We start from the raw sequence: 18,334 nt of genomic DNA, 5'->3' as shown, positions 1-18,334 counted from the left end.
GTGTGTGCTGGGAGGGGGGGGTTGTTGTTATAAACCTAGATATTGGTATGTGCTGTTGAATACTTTATGTAATGTCACACTGCTTTTGGAAATGTAAATCAGTTGTAGAAAACATGATGATGACTGACTTACCTTTTCTACTAATATAATGAGAATGTAATGTTCATTTATGTATCAGTAAAATGTGCACAGAGAACAACACAGTCTACTACACACTTTTTCTCTTTTATGGTTACGTGTAGACACTCACAGCACTTGGTTCAGGTTGGGGAAAAATCATTTGTTGGTTAGATTCATGGCAGTTGTTTTCCATGAATGGTCCAGGAACTTCCAATTTCAAGTTTCCTCTTTTTTAAAATGTCTTCTTTGTGGAAATCAAATTATTACAACATGCACAAAAATGTTACTTAAAGTAAAAAAAAAAAAAAAGAAAGAAAGAAAAGATTATAGCTAGCTGCCTAGAGTCAGTCAGTCTCATGATGTTAACAGTTACAGTCTATGCAGACCCATTACAGCTTTACTTGAGTCCAGGATGGTTAGCTAACCCTGGCTATCCAGTCTGAAGATAGCATCTACGCCTGGGATAGACGAGGAAAAGGATTTAGTATACTGATCTGAGCTCTCAGTTTGTGTTTGTGTTTGTGTTTGCTGAAAATCTATTAACTCTGGTTATGATGTGAGGCCGTAGAAGTCGACTGAACAGTGTGTGGGTAGGATGTTACTTTATTCAGTCTGTCACTGCTGGGTAGCTAACACCAGCTAATTTCAGTTTTTGCTCTGTCTGAGCTCAAAGTTAAAGCATTTACTGACAGTCCATGTAATGATTCCACCCTTGTAAATAGTTCATGCTTCTTGTTTAACTGCCTGTGACAATAGATAATTGTTTGGTAACTTGTTGTAACAGAGGATATCATTCAGATTTTTTTTTTAGCTGTAGACCATAGTTTATAATAGAAAATGAACATAGTCATAGTCACCCATTTGTAGTCATTAGCTTCATTGCTCCCTACAGCTGATTCAAGCTGTTTTCTCATGTAAACTCAGGACAGTGTTGTCCAGGTGTTGCCCTTTCACACATGTAGCACACAGCAAGAAATACCTCAGCTGGTTTAGGTGAGGGGTGGAGCCTGCAGGTAGAGTGTGCAGACCCTCTCGCTCGCTGTGAATGATCTGCTCTGTTCACACATCGACTCAATCGGACATCACACAGACATTATACTAAAGAGCCTGCAGGATAAAGTCTGTTTAATGTCCGATCCGACCGCTTCAGACATTTGTGTCAACACATACAGCTATACCTAGAAAAGTTCAGGTTTACAGCACACATGTGAAAGCAGCTCCAGAGAGATACAGATTCCTTAAACAGGAGCGTAGGATCGGCGTGGCCATTGGGAGAACAGGGACTGTTCCTGGTGAGCACAAATCTTTTTTTTTTTTAAAAAAAGAGAGAAAAGGAGAGCAAGAATGACAGATGTGTTTTGTCACGGTGAGCCCGGTGGAGCAGGCTGCATGGCCCACTGTGGTTCAGTGTGGAAGTCAGCTCCCTCCCCAGCTAACTAAGGCTATGTGACTCACTTTGCATGAACAACACAGAGAAGCTGTGGATCTGGCAGCAGGTGAGAGGAGGAGCTGAGCATCCAGCAGTGGGTTCAGGACCACAGCTCCCAGTGAGTCCAGTACAAACACCAGTCTGGCTTTACAGCAGAGGAAAGACCACAGGAGGCTTGTCTGAGTTTATTTAACAGGATAATGTTGCATCGTTTTCTGCTCTGGTTTCATCAGAACTTTTGAAGTAGTTAAAGTCTGTGTGATCAGCTCAGACTTTAAGAATTTTATTACACAGATTCAGTGAAGAAAAAAAGGCCCTGATCATTAAATGTATAAGTAAACATGTAGTCTTCTTCACAAACAACAGTAATATAATCATAACTATAACAGTGGTTGTATTTCATGTATAGTTTTAATTAACTTTGTTTACTACTTTACTGTGTGGCACATACTGTATATGATGGGTTTTGGTTTTGGTGGGTCAGTCTGAGTCAAAAGTCCTGGGCCAATTTTTATTCCCACTCCTCCTCTTGGTACGAGTGAGTGGGTATTTGTGTGTGTCTGTGTGTATCTGTGTGTTTGTGTCCGGTCACTGTGGGGTCATCTCTGTCTGACGCCAGCTCTCTCACTAATTATCTGCACTCTTGTCTTCACCCGAGGCCAGACTCAGGCCATTACATCTTGCGTTAGTCTTTGTCAGAACGAGAAAAATCCTCTCAAGCTCTTTTTTCCCCCCACCATCTCCCGTCAGCCATCAGCATACCGACTGGGATGACAGATAAGGCCTGATCGGTGGATGACTGACTGACAGCTCCATCAGATACCTCGGCGATGTTAAGACCGGGAAGCACGTCAATAACTGTTGCATGGGATCAGCTGAATGTGTACGAGTGTTTCAGCTATCTACACAACATTTGACTGCTATAAGTTATTCATTCATCACAAACCTAAAATAAATCAAAGTCTACCAGAGTTTTAATTCAGTCAGAATAGCCAAACTCATACTTAATCCATAAATCATGCTAAATACTCACCATCTGTTTGTCACTACAGTTGTCATGATCACTTAATGGTGGAAGACGTGTCGTTTAAAATGAATAACTGTTTTCCATTCATGAGTTATCAAATAATTTAATCAAAAAGACGCATTTTTCAATATTCCTGTGCAGTATAGTTATTAATATATTGTATATAATTGAGCAGTGCTCTGTGATAGAAACAATCTCACTCTCCAGAGGCAGGGATGAGGTTTGTACAAGAACAAATACTACCAGCACTGGGAAAATGTGGCAGGAAAAGTAAAGAAGTTCAGTTTGACCATTACGATTCTCCACATGACATTTTACATTTTTGAGGAGGTGCACATGAGCCACAGAGGGATGCCCAATATGCCACAGCAAAGGAACCACGAGAGTTTGCCATAGAGGCCTTTGCAGGACTGACAGGAATCGCAGCCTATTATTTTTAAAATAAATAGGACTCTAATGTTAATCATCAGATAAAATAGCAAAGACTGAGGATGGGATTCGCTCCATTGCGTTACATATTTCAGATACTTGGACGAAAGACTTTCCATGTGACTATCAACTGGCCACTTCACAGAACCTTTCACACCAGCCTCCCAGAGATTATTCAGATTATTCAAGTGGGATGTGAGAGTGTTTGGCAATATTTTCTTGTTGGTGTCGCAAATCACAGAGGTGTGTCACCACAGGAAGCTAATGCAGCGACAAATCCACCTGCTGTTCAAAGTAAAATTCAACATCACAAAATGAGAGCAACATCTGCTCAAGATTCCTGAGACATCTTGGATGTGTTGCAAATAGTTAAACACATCAGCTCAATCTCAAGGTTTAGCAAACTTCACTCTGCTCCTTCTTCCAGCGTGATGGGACAGAGAGATCACAAAGACATCCAGTACACCATTACAGAAATGATCTCTGCTGAAACTGATGACACTGCTGAACAGACCCTGGAAAAATATATTTAGGTGTTTTTGTATCATTGAAATAATAATAAAAAAAGATGTGAATTCAATGCTTTGTTTTATGACTTGATCTAGTTTTTTGTACTTTTCTTCATAATCATGTCATGACAACACCGCACACAAACAGGTTTCTTACACATCCTCACTTTAACCCAGTTCAATGTGAAAACAAAAATTCCATCACAACTATGATAAATACGGAAGTTCAAAGACGAACCAGGAACTGTCCACAAGAGCTGATGGAAGTTTCCCACACACAGTTTGGGTTGGGTAATAGTAACATCTGACCTTGTGGTTTCCTCATGCATTCTACTGTGAAGCTGTCTGACAGGAAAATACAAAAGAAAATACAGAATTTCCCTTTAAATGCCGTTTTATGTTTAGATATATTCCTGCCTACAAAGAAATTGACAACAGAAGTGTTTTAAACTGCCACACAGTCCACTGCAAACCTGAGGTCAGAGATGAAGATATTGTCTGTAGTTAAAGGCCCAATCTGTAGTTCAAGTTATTCATGTTTTCCAGTGGAGTTCAATGTGTGTGTGCTCCAGTAATAGTTGTAAACACAGAGGTGAAACCCTTCATTTGAAGTTATTATCAGCTGAGAAAACAATTATGAATGAATTTCATTTATGAATATAACTATAATTTAAATTTAAAGGGACAAAAAACAGAGAAAGAATAATATTTATACATGATTTATATTACACCAAAAATAAATTCTCTGTTCTTCCTTCAGTACAACACCTGATATCCTTTTAATATGCACTACTTATACGACTGTGATATATTTTGAGTGATTCTGTTTGAATGTGGAATCATTTCTCGTTAAGACGTGAAAGTAACATTTTTTCAAAACTTTAAAACTGATGCGTTTTACCTCTTAAAATGCTCACTGAAGCTACAGTGGATAACATCCATCCCTGTTATTTCTGAGTCACTCTGACACCCAGACGAACGTGAACAGGACTCAGTTTGACGGACTCAAAGGAAGATGGAGTTTGCATCGATTACCATGTCACCAGGTGGTGGTTTATTATATTCATGACACTGTTTACATCCCACAATAAGTATTATTCAGACCTCCCACCACATGTTTCCACACCACAACATGGACACGCCGTCAGCGCCGTGACGTCACTACATTTACAAATTCAAAGTTGGTAGGTAGAGAGAGAGAGAGAGAGAGAGAGAGAGAGAGAGAGAGCTTCACATACACCTTGTCGTTAATCAGAAGACAGCTTGTTGTCAGTCAGCGGGACGGCTGGTTTGGTCCTCGGCCACATTGCACATAGATATATTCCATTAAATAAGTCAGAGGGCACGCGTCAACACCCCGCGTGTAAGTGTGTGAGTGTTGGTGTTGGGGGGGGGGGGGGGGGTAGAACGAGAGCGAAGAGCCATCCCATCTATAAGTCGCACCTCTTTCCTTTGAGAGGTTTCAGCGAGGAGCGGATGCAGCGAGGGCGCGCGGACGAATGTTAACAGTGGATCCTATTGATTCACGAGGTCAAACGTTATAGATAATGTATTGGTTTAACCCCGCCGACCCCCGCCCAGCTGCTCTGTCTCTGACGCACAAATATGGTTCAAACCCACAGGCTTTATTTGAAATGAGCCTCCCACTGACACCAAATATGTTCGTTCTTATTGGGAAATGATGGCTCGGGTGACTGTAAATACGCGCGTGTGTTTTTGAGTTTTTAATTATTCTTAAAATCTTTCATTAAAAAAAAAAGTGATTTGTGATGTTTTTTTCCCGAGGTAAGATTTAAGGAGGAAACCAGGGCTCAATGTAAACCCTTACACAGCACCAAGCCACAGAAAGCGTCTTTGCTTATGAAAGGTGTGTGTGTGTGTGTGTGTGAAGCTGCAGCCTCGGTTCTATCAGGAGCTCCAGCCAATAAGCAAACAAACAGTTAAGTGTCACTGTTCTCGCGCCTCACCATCGCAAGGTGAACGGAGCTTAAACGCGTTTCTCTCCGCCGCTCTGTGGGAAGTGTCAGTGTCCAGAGAGATGATGATGATGATGTTGACGATGATGGCTGCCAGTGACAGTTCATCAGAGCGGGTCAGCAGCACTGTCCCCGTCCTTTCTGCGCGAGGGCCGAGCTGGATAAGGAGGATGAGGAGAGGAGGCGCTACTGTTTGAGTTCCAGAGCCCAGACATGTTGAGGCCACCCTGTCCGCCCTTTACTCTTCTTATCGCCCGCTGATGAGGAGGACAACGAGGAGGACGATGATGATGAAGTTGTCTTGGGGATCTCCACCTGCAGACACATGACAATAAAAATTACAACTGGGACACAGTGAATAACAATGAGTAAACAGAACAAATAAACAGCTTGTTCTGGGACCAAAGAAAAGAAAAGGCTGCTCCGGTCCAGTCCTGCCCAGATCAGAGCGTTGGATGTTTTCATGCAGCACGACGCGACACGGTGACAGAGCCTGGAGTGGTCAGCAGGCTGCAGCAGATTCATGTCTCACACAGGCTCTTCCCCTCCAGGCTCGGTTAATGCAACACAACACACAGCCTATACTGTTCACACACGACTGATATACACAGACACATGAGCTCCACGCCTTCAAATCTATATGGTCGCCTTCTGTAAAATATGTTAAATATTAAATGGAGTAAAGAGCAACTCAAACAGGAAACAGACCGTAATATTAAAAATAAATATGAAGCTGCAAACCACCTCAATACGTATTCATTTACTTGTTCACCTTGTTTATTATTATTATTATTATTATTATTATTATTATTACTGTTAGCATTATCATTAGCCTATTATTATTAATGTTTTTTCAGTCTGCATGTTTCCTTGTTCAGACTTGCGGTTTCCATCTGCCAGCAACCTGAAGTAGTATTTAACCTAATTAAAAATAAATATAACTTAGAATATGTTAGTATACGTTTTTTTTTCTACAGTTTTTATGTCGTTTTAAAAGGTTTTTACTTGTATAAACGTGCAGACAGAGAAGACCTGTTTCTTTTAAGGATGACGGACTAATGAATATTTGGATTATTGTCGTAATCCCTCTGCTTTACTGACAGTGAGTGTTTTATCCTGAAAAACATCAATAATAATAATAATAATAATAATAATAATAATAATAATAATAATACTCTACTTCCCGATTGAGGTGCTGTTGATGTGTGGACAGTGGTACAAGGCTTAAAACAGTTGTAGAAAAGGTCGTCGCTCGGCTTTATAAGCGGCGGTAACATCATGTTTTTTATAAATCTTGGTCCACTGAAATGAAAAACTGATTTATAACGCGGAAAGTTCTTGTCTGGACAATGTGCGAGGCATCCGGTGAAAACCATGAATTGAGGAGGTCTGTTTGGTGACAGTGAAACCAACCTGCTTTATTCCAACAACGTTGGATGCAGTCATCCATATTCAGTCGGTTTATTCACGCTGAAAGACGGGATCTCCAGGATTTACACCTGTCCCGACCCATAATTCTCCTCTTTCTTCAAACTTCATAAAAATGGGACGAGGTAGTGTCGCCTCGCTCTCAGCGAACAGCGAGGCGGTGAACCAGTCTGCAGCTCGGTAAACACACTAATCCAGCAGCACAACAAAACGGCCTGCGCTATACACTGCGACTCTGAGGTCGTGGCGTTTGAGTTTGTTCATTTTTTAAATTTTATTTTACAGAGGGAGGTTTAACTTATGAAACACACGTAGTCTTATAAAAAACACAGAGGCCCAGCAGGCCGCCGTAAGGCCGGCTCAACATTTCAGCACTTTGCTCAGGATATTTAGTTACAGTGGCTGCTCTTACCTCTGCGATACATTTAAATACGTTAGGCCACTACTTAGGTTTTGTGACTGTGACTTTCTGACTGTGACTGAAAGTAGAAGCTTTAATAGTTTATTGTCATTAGGCTGCAAATTCAACCTCTGACTCTGTTATTAGCAGCAGATATTATATTACTCAACAAAAACAAAGCAGAAGGCAGGAGTTTAGTAAAGGAGAGCTGAGCAGCTCTACACGTTGGTACTCCTCCAGAAATGAGCTGGTAGGCTGCTAATAAAAGATCAGACAGTCTGCTTTCAAGTGTCTGATCTTTGATCCAGGAACTCTCTGCGCAGAGAAAAAGAAAAAAACGGGTCAAGTATAACCCCCAAAAATCCAACTGACAATTTCAGCATCTCAGTCCAGGTTCATAAAGCCATTAGGTCCAATATAATGCGAGTGTTGGCCGCAGAAAGCGTCTGTAATTACAGCAAAAATAATACACAAACTACACAACAGATACAGCCCCCCCCCCCTTTTTTTTTTTTTTACTGTGTTTACTGTTTTCTTTTACTTTTAGTGCGTTGGCGCCACCGGCCACCGGCTCTGCTCTCAGAACAAAACACAACAACAACAACAACAACAATAATAATAATAATAATAATAATAACACATGCCTGTCTATGTAAGGAAATATTTAACACGACTTTCTGTTATTACTCCAGACACGTCACCGTTATGAATTAAAAGCAGATTATAAAGTCGTTAGAACAGCTCATTTTCTCCATGTTGATAAACATCTCAAATGTTCATCTAATTGAATAAGTCGCAGACAGTTTTGCAGCTCCGCACTGTAACTTTCTGAGACGATAAAAATAGGAATCAGGTCCGGCCGCTCACACCGAGCCTCACCGTACAGATGCTGCCTCATCACTTTACCTAAAGCCTTAGGAAATACTTTAACAAGCTAAGAGCCAGTAGATCTTTGATGAACAGTGGTATGACGTGTGTATCAGCCTAGCAGGGCTTTTGTCAGTGTTTTATTATTTGCGCACAATTAACTGAAGGATTTTAGCAGCAGGCACGTGACATCAGTTTCCAGTCCCACTCATTTGTCAAGGCTGAGGTCCAGACGCGGTTGCTCTGCAGGCTGCACATCGCATTATGTCTCCTACAAAACCTATTTACTGTTGCAGTTTAGTGCTGTACAAAAGTCATTTCTAGGAGACAGAGTCGCACTGAGAGTAAAAACCACAGTCTCGGTCCAGTCAGTCACAGCGCTGGCCCTGTGAAATGAAAGCTCTCTGATTCCCGCATATTTAACCCCATATAGCACCAACGTGTCATCAAGCAGGACACAGAAACTGCAACAAAAATACTTCTTTCTCTAAGAAGTGAACACTGCTGGGACATGCAGGTCTGTCACCACAGGCCATGAGGAGAGTCAGATAATGATCTAAATTTACACTTATAATCAGTTTGTGCAGCACTGTGATCAAATAATTGAGTTAAAGATGAAATGAAAAATCATGCACATGTAATAAAACAAATCTGGATTTAAAGGGAAGCAGCCTCAAATATGTCAAACTGATCAAAATACATCTGTCCAGGGGTAAAATCCAACAGCATCCAGTTCCTGCCTCTGTGAGGTCAGTTAAACGCAAAGGGGATCAATGGATTGTTCCACTATAGCACAACAAACCAAAGAAATCCACATCAAACCAGCCTGAATTAAACCATGACTGCAATCAGTGAGAAAGAATCCACAGCGCTGTGGATGGAGAAAAAAAAATCTTATGAAAATCTCTACCTTAATTCTGCTGTGGACACAGAGGCCCTGAAGTGACTGAGTTTAAAAACCTCAAGTAGGACCAATCTCTTAAATACTTTAAAGTCACTTATGGGTTAACCACTTCATCATTAATGTAAGAGCATTCTGAGGAGCATGAGCAACATTAAGTGCTTACCTAAGCTTAGTTCCTTACTTCCCTGATGCATGTTTCATCTTGTAAAATGTTTTTTTTTTCTTCTTGTTTTTGGGTTGTGTGTTTTATTTTTTCTCCACATACATTTTGTACTCAACTGTCTCTCAGTTGCAGCAGGAGACTACGTAATTGAATTTGTGACTGGAGTTTTATTAAAAATTTGCCATGAGTTATTAACGGGGTGACATCCTCCTATTTAGTGACTGCAGTTTGAAATGTGAGGAAAAATGCTTTCTGGCTCCCATTATGCACTACACTTCCTATAGGCAGCAGGTTAGACAGCAGACAGGAAATAATTATTCTGTTCCGTTCTCTTCCAGCCTATCCTGACCCGCTCTGTATTGTTTGTTTCTACTTATAATTTCCTCGCTGGACTAAAGCTCGGTGTTAGCTGTGAATAAGGTAAGATGTGGTGATGATGTAGCCATTTATCCATCACATAAACATGTGTAAAGAAAAGCAGGAGGCTAGTTTTGACAGAGTCCACAGAATGCATGCATGATGCTGAGCTCTGTTAGTAAACACAAAGGCCGTAAATAATGACCTTTAGTCAGTGATCACAGAGCTGACATGCAACTCAAATATAGATAAAACTGAAGTAATGTCATACAAGAGCATGTGTAGATTTATGTCAGTGTGTGTGAATCAGCTGAACTCCTGTGAATGCAAAAGGCGAGTAAAGACAGTTGAAATGGCTTTAAATCTCCTCGATGTGCCAAACATTAAATTCTTGGCAACTGCAGGACCTTGTAAACCTGTAGCCATGGGATGCAGCAGCAGAGGCAGAGCTGAGGCCAAAACTATGTGAAGAATATCGCAGGCTGTGAGGAAGAAGCAGTCAGAAAGTGTTGGTAGGAATAATAGTGCTGGGTCTGTATGACTGAACCTGACTCTCCTGGCTCCAGGGTGGCTGAGGGCCTTGCATTAGACTCTTTATACGGTTCAACTGTATGGGGAAGAAAGGAAGTAGTTTCCCTTTACTGATCTATAGTTGAAGGAGTCAGTGGCTAGACACTGACATTTTCTATTTTTCTGTCCTCTCTCTTTAGCATGCTCCAGCCACGTGCATCATGGGATTTGTAAAATAAACGGAGCTATGAGGCTGACCCTATCCCTCCATTAAAGGTAGACTGTGTGTGCTGTGTGTGTGTGTGTAATTCCTTCCCAGGAAAAGCCTGTGTTGTTTACGTCTTTTCTCTCCTGTGCAGTCTTTCTGAGCTCTCCAGCCTCCTTACTCAGTTCAGCACGGTATGGAAAGGAACGGAATGGTCTTTAACCGTCGACGGTCTCTAAGGACTGATGCAGGTAGACTACTGGTATATAATTTATTACCATTCTAAAACAACCATGTGTAAATAAAAAAAAAACCGTCTCTTTGCAGTGCTGTGTGTTATGAATCACATCGTCTTGCTGCTTTGTTTTGTAAAATGGCCTGAACTGAGGGCTGCGTGTTTTCGGGCCTGTCTGTTCTCTCACTAAATAAGACGCTACAGCCAATCAGCGAAGTATTACTTTATTACTTTTATGTTAATTAGCGAATCTCGGTTAAATTAGAAAATTCTATTAATTATGCCTTGTTTTCCTGATGCAGAAAATATTTACAGATTCACAGAGAGGAAAGAAATGTGGCGGTAACGTCACAAACGTAAAGGCGATGACCCTTTGAAAGCAGCCGTGTCGGATCCGCCAGAAATTCACATAAAATAACCAAAGCAGAATTATATATTTTTTTACATGTTTACATTTTTTTAAAAACAATTTGTCCCCATTGCTCTCTACAGAGGAAAAATATATAACTTTATATGCACAAAAGAGCAAAAGTAGGATTTGAATTAGATTCTAATTAAAGTTGCATTTAATGAATTTTCCACCTGAAACTGATCACATGCATTAAAAAACTCATATTTTCTATTCTTTATATTCTAATAGTAGACGCCATGTTCGTCTGATATTACACCACAATGTGTTTTTTCCTAAGTGTCTAATAGAGAAGCATACTGGCTGATTTTATCCTTGGGTCAATAAACAAAATAAAAATGAGTCGTGTTTTTTTTGGATTAGCCCGCTGATGTATTTCCTCCCTGAGTGGAGCTGAAGGAGAGAAGATGTTTACAGGATGATCAGCTGTGATCTTCAGTCCTTCATGTCAGCTATAGATTAAACCACTGTTCTTTTATTGTTGGCTTTATGCAGCAGGCCACAGGGAAAAATATTGTTGGTAATGTCAGCTTTCACTTATTTTTTAGACTATAGGAGGAACTGTAATATTATATTGACTTGTTTACTCTCGCTTATTATAAAAGCTGTTTCAGGACAAATTTAAGTGCCTGTGTCATTGTGTTATTTGACGTGCTCTTACCGCCTCTCTCTTCCTCCGCTCCTCCCGAGCCTCCGTCTTTTTCAACTCGGCCTTGAAAGCCTGTGTGTCCCCTTGCTGTCCGTCCTTGTCCAGGATGTCCATCAGGTAGGAGATGTAGCTGGTGGCCAGCCGCAGCGTCTTGATCTTGGACAGCTTTGTGTCGGCCGGGACGTTGGGGATACACTCCCTCAGCTCCGCAAAGGCCGAGTTAATACTCTGGGTCCGCCGCCTCTCCTTCCGGTTGGCCGTGGGTCTCCGCTTCACGGTCCGAGGATGTGTGTGATGGTGGTGGTGCATACCGACCGTAGCTCCGTTCACAGAGATCGTGCCGGCCCCCGGAACCAAGCCTCCGGGCCCGTAGTGGTGGTGATGGTGATGGTGGGGGTCCAGGCCGCCGGTGGACCCGCCGCCGCTGTTGCCATGGTACTCAGGGCTGTAACCGGGTGCGAGGCTATACTCAGTGGGGGACATATCCGCGTGGCTTATCAGCCAGCTCGTAAAGTAAGGAGGAGCCCCGGTGTCCTCGTGACACCGACCGGCAGTCGCAGCATGCAAGGAGTAGTGATGGCTGTCGTGGTGGTGCATGACCGGGTGGTGAGGGAAGCCCGAGACAAGACTCATGGTGACACACACAGACACGCACTCACACACACACACACGCTCTCTCGCTCGCGCGCGCACACACGCACACACACACACACGCACAGACAGACAGGTCCTTCTCTGATGCTGCAGCTGTAGGCTCGCCTTCGCCGTTTAACTGTTGTCCAGAGCAGATGTGTGCATCTTGAGTAATCTCCCCCAGCGGTTTCCGACAGAAACAGCTGGAATACGGAGCGTCACGGCCCCTGCAGCAGTAAACCGGGCCAGTCCTGTCAACAGTGGCCCTGTAGGCCGCTCAGCTCTGTTCAAGCAGCTCCTCCTCCTCTACGACATTGTTCCTCTCCCTCTCGTTATAAAGTCACAGCAGCGCTTCTTACTCCCTCTCCTCTTAGAAAGTCACAGTGCGTTTCCCTCCGTCATGTTCTCTGCACTTCATCCTGCCTCTCTCTGTCAGTCAGTTAGCAGCTGCCAGCCTCAGAGCCGTTTGGCAAGGCAGGATCAGTCTGGGTAAGCACTGGGTCACTAGGCTACTGGCTAGTTGATACTGAGCTATTGTAAAGCCAGCTTGTCTGTATGAGAGAGAGAGGGAGAGAGAGAGAGAAGGGGAGAGGGAGCCTGATTTACTACGTCATCTTTACTACCGGGGAGGAGAAACTGACCTCACAGCCTCCATCAGCCAATGGCGAACCTCCAGCCCCTCTGGCCCCGACTGCAGGGTCTGTTTGCTTGTCTTTAATGTCAATGGGCCTGCTAAATAGACCTGCTGGAGCATACGAGCATGCGCGCGCACACACACACACACACAAGCCGCGCGTGTGCCTATGTACAGCAACCATCACAAGGCCAAGAATAAAGTGAGATGATCCTGTTCTTGTTTCTAGCAGTGGGAGTTAGATGTTCAAAAGTACCAGAATATGGCGGTTATAACTTTATTTTATTATTATTTACTTTATTTATTTTTATTTATTTGTGTATCTCAAACGTATTTAACCAAACACAGGCACCTGGATGAAAAGCCGCTCTGCTTTCCTGTTTTAATAAGGAACATACTGATATCAGGCAGATATGAAGTGTGTATCTGAAGAGGCCAGAATACACAGGTGGTGTTTGGTAATAGTTTCATCATTACAGCAACTGGTGTTTGTTGTAATGTTCATCCATATATGTTCTCCACATTGATTAAGTAGCAGATACTATCTGTTGAAGCCATGTTAACTATGCAATTTAACATAAAGGCCTGGCAAACAGAACCAGAGGCTCAGTGTGAAAAACATAAACCATCACAGAGAGAGAGACAGAGAAAGAGCGAGAGGTCAAATGTCAACTTACACAATGTCACCCAGAGCTGTGGTTGTCATGATGTGGAGAATAATACGGTGGTGATGAGTCCAGTGGAGCAGGCTGCGCGGCCCTCTGTGGTTCTGTGTGAAAGTCGTCTCCCTCCCCAACTAACTAAAGTCGGTTCGGTCCCGCGGCTCCGCCCACCCCCGTTCACGTTTATGTGTTCGTATCTGCAGCATGTAAACACCGAGGCAGCCCGCGGTGGACTGTGGCTCACTCGCTTTACATGAATATGAAAGTTTAAACAAAGCCAATGTGAAATCCAGAAAAATCCAGAGAAGCTGTGGATCTGGCAGCGGTGAGAGGAGGAGCTGAGCACCACAGTGGGTTCAGGACCACAGCTCCCAGTGAGTCCAGTACAAACACCAGTCTGGCTTTACAGCAGAGGAAAGACCACAGGAGGCTTGTCTGAGTTTATTTAACAGGATAATGTTGCATCGTTTTCTGCTCTGGCTTCATCAGAACTTTTGAAGTAGTTAAAGTCTGTGTGATCAGCTCAGAGATACAATGAAGGAAGAAAATACACTAAAATCTAAATATGTCTGGCGCTGTATTTACTGTCCAGTTTCAATTCTAATCTCACACTCTCTATAGCCTGCTACTACTACTCAGTTATACAGTTTTTTAAACTGGAGCTGCTTCATTGTTGTTGTGGACTGTTATGAAAAGTGAGTTTTTCTTCACAAAATGCGGGAATAAAATCACATAGAATCTGTGAATGAATTGTTAAAATAACTATTAGACTTTAGAATATTTCACATTTATATAGACAGAATGAATGTGTCGCAATCTATATTTCATGTGCAGTTCTACGAATTAATTTAACCCCTGTTTACTACGTGATCGTTAAGTGTGCCACGGTGCTGGTGGGTCAGTGTAAATGTCAAAATTCCCGGGATGATTTTTATTTCCTCTCTGCCCCTGCTGGTGTCTGTTTCTGATAGGTGGGACTGTGTGTTCTCAGCTTGACTTATCTCTGGGTAACAGAGCTGATCAAGTAACCACTGATCCACATATTTCAAGTCGACATGATGTCAAATAGTCAGACCGTGAGAGCCACAGAGACAGACGCGAGCCAGCCAAGACACGTGCAATGGACGTCAGTTTTCTGGACTTAAATCAAGATTATTTATTTATTTGCTGAAAAATGTCAGGTGATTTTTAGCGTCGCGCACAAACAGAGATAAACAGCAAATATTATAACAGAAAATACTGCAACCGCAGGTTAGTCACAGATGGCGCTAGTTGCAAATTTCGTCAGAAATGTCAAAGGAATATTAACTTCATTTTTGTTGGTATGAAAATGAAAAAGTTACAGTGGTTTATTTTATTGCAAATATTTATTTGTGATTTTTCATATGCTGGCAGATGTAATCCTATTATTTTATAGGCTATTTTATATATACATAAATCTATGTAATTATGCGTAATTTAATTGTTACCAACTGCCAAATCTCTGATTGTTAAAGAGATATAATTACAGCAAATTATGTTGTAAAATATTTTTAAGTCAATAACTAAACATGAATTCATGAGATGATTTACAACTCAGGAACAGCTGTATAGTGTAATGCATTTGAACTGATCTTTGTAGTCCTTCTTAAATCATTTATTGTTGCTTCCATAGGACAAACTTTCCAAAGATGTAAACTGTAAGATTATTTTTATTTCTGAAAAGCGAAAAAATAATAAATAAATAAAAATTAAAAAATCCTGACGGAGGCGATAGAGCAGGGCTACCCATGATAACAATAAAATGCATAAAATACCAATTATTCTCGTGACCTTCCGTGTGTCCAAATACTAAATAATAATAATAATAATAATAATAATAATTTGTTATTGGCATTAACCATTGAGAAATGTGAAATTCAGTTGTTTGGTGGCAGGCGTTTCAGCTTTAAGTTTATTTATCAGAAACCCTGAGGTCTGAGCTCATGTAAATGGAATCTGGCTAAATGTCAGGGTCCGGTTCCGAGCTGACAGTGTGACCGACCCCCGACCACTTCCCATGGCTTCCTCTACACGAAAAGTCCGCGGTTTATGACCGTTCAGACCACAGTTCAAAACCAGCGACGTTGTTTTGTTCCCATGTGAACGGCCGAGGCTTTTTGCGCTCTCTGTCACGTTCAATGGATTCAACCAAACGTGGTGTTTTTTTACTCGAATATGAATTAATATATCAAACTACTATCTGATATATTCATTCAACAAAAACGCGCAGTGTGCAGTTAAAACAGCTTGAGAGAGAGAGAGAGAGAGGTCAAATAACGGCTTACAAAATTTCACTCAGGTCTGTGGTTGTTGTCATGATGTGGGAAATTAAAAAAATAAATGAGTAAAGCCATGGCTCCTCTTAATAAAGCTCTCTGGTTGTAGGAATAATTAAATCCAGGGCTTCCCTAATTATTTCATTCACTGGAATACAAATGTAACAGTCACAGGGAGATTGGGTGGAGCAGCTTTGCTGATAAATATTCCAAGATAAGGAATGACAGAACTAGTATTCTTGACAAAAATTCAGTCTGGGGGGAAAACAGTCATCACTGTGTGTGTACCTGGAATTTTGCTGCACCTCTGCTGACCTTTTAGAGGCCACTCAAGACCATTCACAGACCTCTGAAAGCTCATTCAAGGACCCTGATGGAGATACATTCAGGATCCCTGGAACTGGAAAACCCAGAGGAGCTCCTGAACTAACCACCTCAACCACTGGAGTGACTTTATGCTCTCTATTTTTGCTTGCATCATACTGAGCCTTCTCACTTTGTCAGTTATTGGCTCCACAGCCATTTATTTATTTGGACCCAGGGAGGAGGTAATGCATTTGGCTGTTGGGTTTGGATTTAGAACAGTTGCTGTTGTTTAGCTTCTGTAAATGTAAATCTGAAGCAAGGCCATGAACACAAGAGGCGTCTTTCCCATAGTGAAAAAAAAGGGAGTCTGCAGCCCAGACAGTGGAAGGGGAGTGTTGTATTGGTCCAGAGAAGGATTTCCCATTCTGGTGTCAACCCCCACTTTTGACCTCTAAAAATGTCAGCAATAGATATAAAGCCCTGGACAGAGGGAGATTTAGACCTGAGGACAGACCAGCACAAGTCTGAATGACGCACATGCACATTTAGAAGAGCAACAGCCACAAACACACAATTCTTTGCTTAGAGTTGTGGACAGTAAGTAAGCTTGGTTGATGTGTGATTTGATAGTGGAGTGCAGATGGTTACTGGTCACAGACAGGTTGTGGACACACTGAATATACAGTGCTAGGCAGTAGTTAGACAGCGGCGAGGCAGGGACCTTATGTTGCAAGCTACAATTTCCATGAAATAATGGAAATCTGGAAAAGATATCGACAACTCTGTGGACTGCAATGTCCAGTAACACTGGTCAGTTTTCCTCAGGGTGGACAATATTGGACTTTAATGCTGACTTACTACAGTAGATTCTTCTTTTTCTGCTGTTCTAGAGAAAATGAAATGTGTTTTTGGCAGAGCACATGCAGTGATAAGTGAGAAACAACTGCAAACAGACAGATATTTTCAGCTTATATGGTTGTCATGGTGACATGTTGGCAAACAACTGCATATTTCTACGCGATATCACTGGATGGTGTAAATTTTGTTTGTCGTTTAAAATGCATAGAGTATTTTAAACTTTTTACATGACATTTAATGCTAAGAAACCAAGACAATACTCAAGGAATACTAAAGGAAAATTATTATATGTAAAACAGGTGACAGGTACAATTTCACAATAAAGACGATGCTTCACAAAAAGCCAAATAGATCTCCACTACGTGAGCTGAGACGAGGATTTGGATGCAGAGTAGGAGTCCGCAGCACTGAGACCATGCTATGTACTCCTTAATGAGTCTGGAAAAGTTAAATTGGAAAGGAAACATTTGAATATGTGTGCCGTAGTCTTTCAGAAAAACACATGTAGTAGGCTTCCCTTTGGTGTATGGAAAACACAAACCCGACAACAGATGCTTTGGGAACTTGACAACAATACTTCAAATTCACAAATGTAAATGCTGCTGAATAAGATTGGTTGGTTGATGGTTTAAGAATAAATTACCAATGTCTGGAACATATGTTTATTGTAACTGGTATTAGTGGTGATAACAAAAACTGTACATTTTACCAAGGTTAGAAAGGTTAGCTACAGGTTATAGTTAAAGGCTATGACTGGTAGTTGCAGCCTAAACATGATTGTAACTAATGTTTTCAGGCTCTAATTGGTTATAAATGATTATGTAAATATACATATTTATATAAATGATGGTTAGAGATTATAAAAGGTTTTGAGTGTTGGTTGTATTTCTCCTGAGTTGTGTGGGAGACAGACCTGAAGAAAGAATGGGGGGGTTGTAGAATGTGTGGAGGAATTCTCTGTGAGGAAGGCATATGATTTATATTTGTTTAAGTGTTGAATGGGGGCTGCATTCTGTGTGTGTGTGTGTGTGTATGTGTGTGTGTGTGTGCACGACTATGTGTGTGTGTATGTGTGTCAGCCTGCTCTATGTAATCCATCTATGTGAATGGGAGCTGTTGCAGTAATTTAGATCAGTTTGTGTCTCCTGATAATGATACATAATTAGACTGTAGGTCAGTCGGTCAGGCTCCTGATCTCTCCCCTTTTCTCTTCTCCCTCCCTCTCTCCCTCTCGCTCTCTCGCTCTCTCTCTCTTTCTTGGACTCTAACACACACACACACACACACAAACCTCTCTCCCCATGTGCCCTCTCTTCTGATCTCCGCC

The 18,334-nt window shown here is 41.7% G+C and overlaps 1 protein-coding gene across 1 annotated transcript; it reads right to left on the bottom strand.

Moving 5' to 3' along the window:
* Positions 1–3,576: 3,576 nt before the first annotated feature.
* hand2 (heart and neural crest derivatives expressed 2) lies at positions 3,577–13,814 on the bottom strand. Its single transcript, XM_018660585.2, has 3 exons — positions 13,562–13,814; positions 11,630–12,801; positions 3,577–5,805 (listed from the first exon to the last, which is right to left on the bottom strand). The coding sequence occupies exons 2-3, from the start codon at positions 12,248–12,250 to the stop codon at positions 5,677–5,679; spliced, it is 750 nt and encodes a 249-aa protein (XP_018516101.1). The 5' UTR covers positions 12,251–12,801; positions 13,562–13,814; the 3' UTR covers positions 3,577–5,676.
* Positions 13,815–18,334: the final 4,520 nt, after the last annotated feature.

The sequence above is a fragment of the Lates calcarifer genome, linkage group LG5 (assembly GCF_001640805.2).
Source record: "Lates calcarifer isolate ASB-BC8 linkage group LG5, TLL_Latcal_v3, whole genome shotgun sequence".
Lineage (NCBI taxonomy): Eukaryota > Metazoa > Chordata > Actinopteri > Centropomidae > Lates > Lates calcarifer.
Note: the sequence above shows the minus strand (reverse complement) of the source record. Positions and strands in the feature narration are given on the sequence as shown.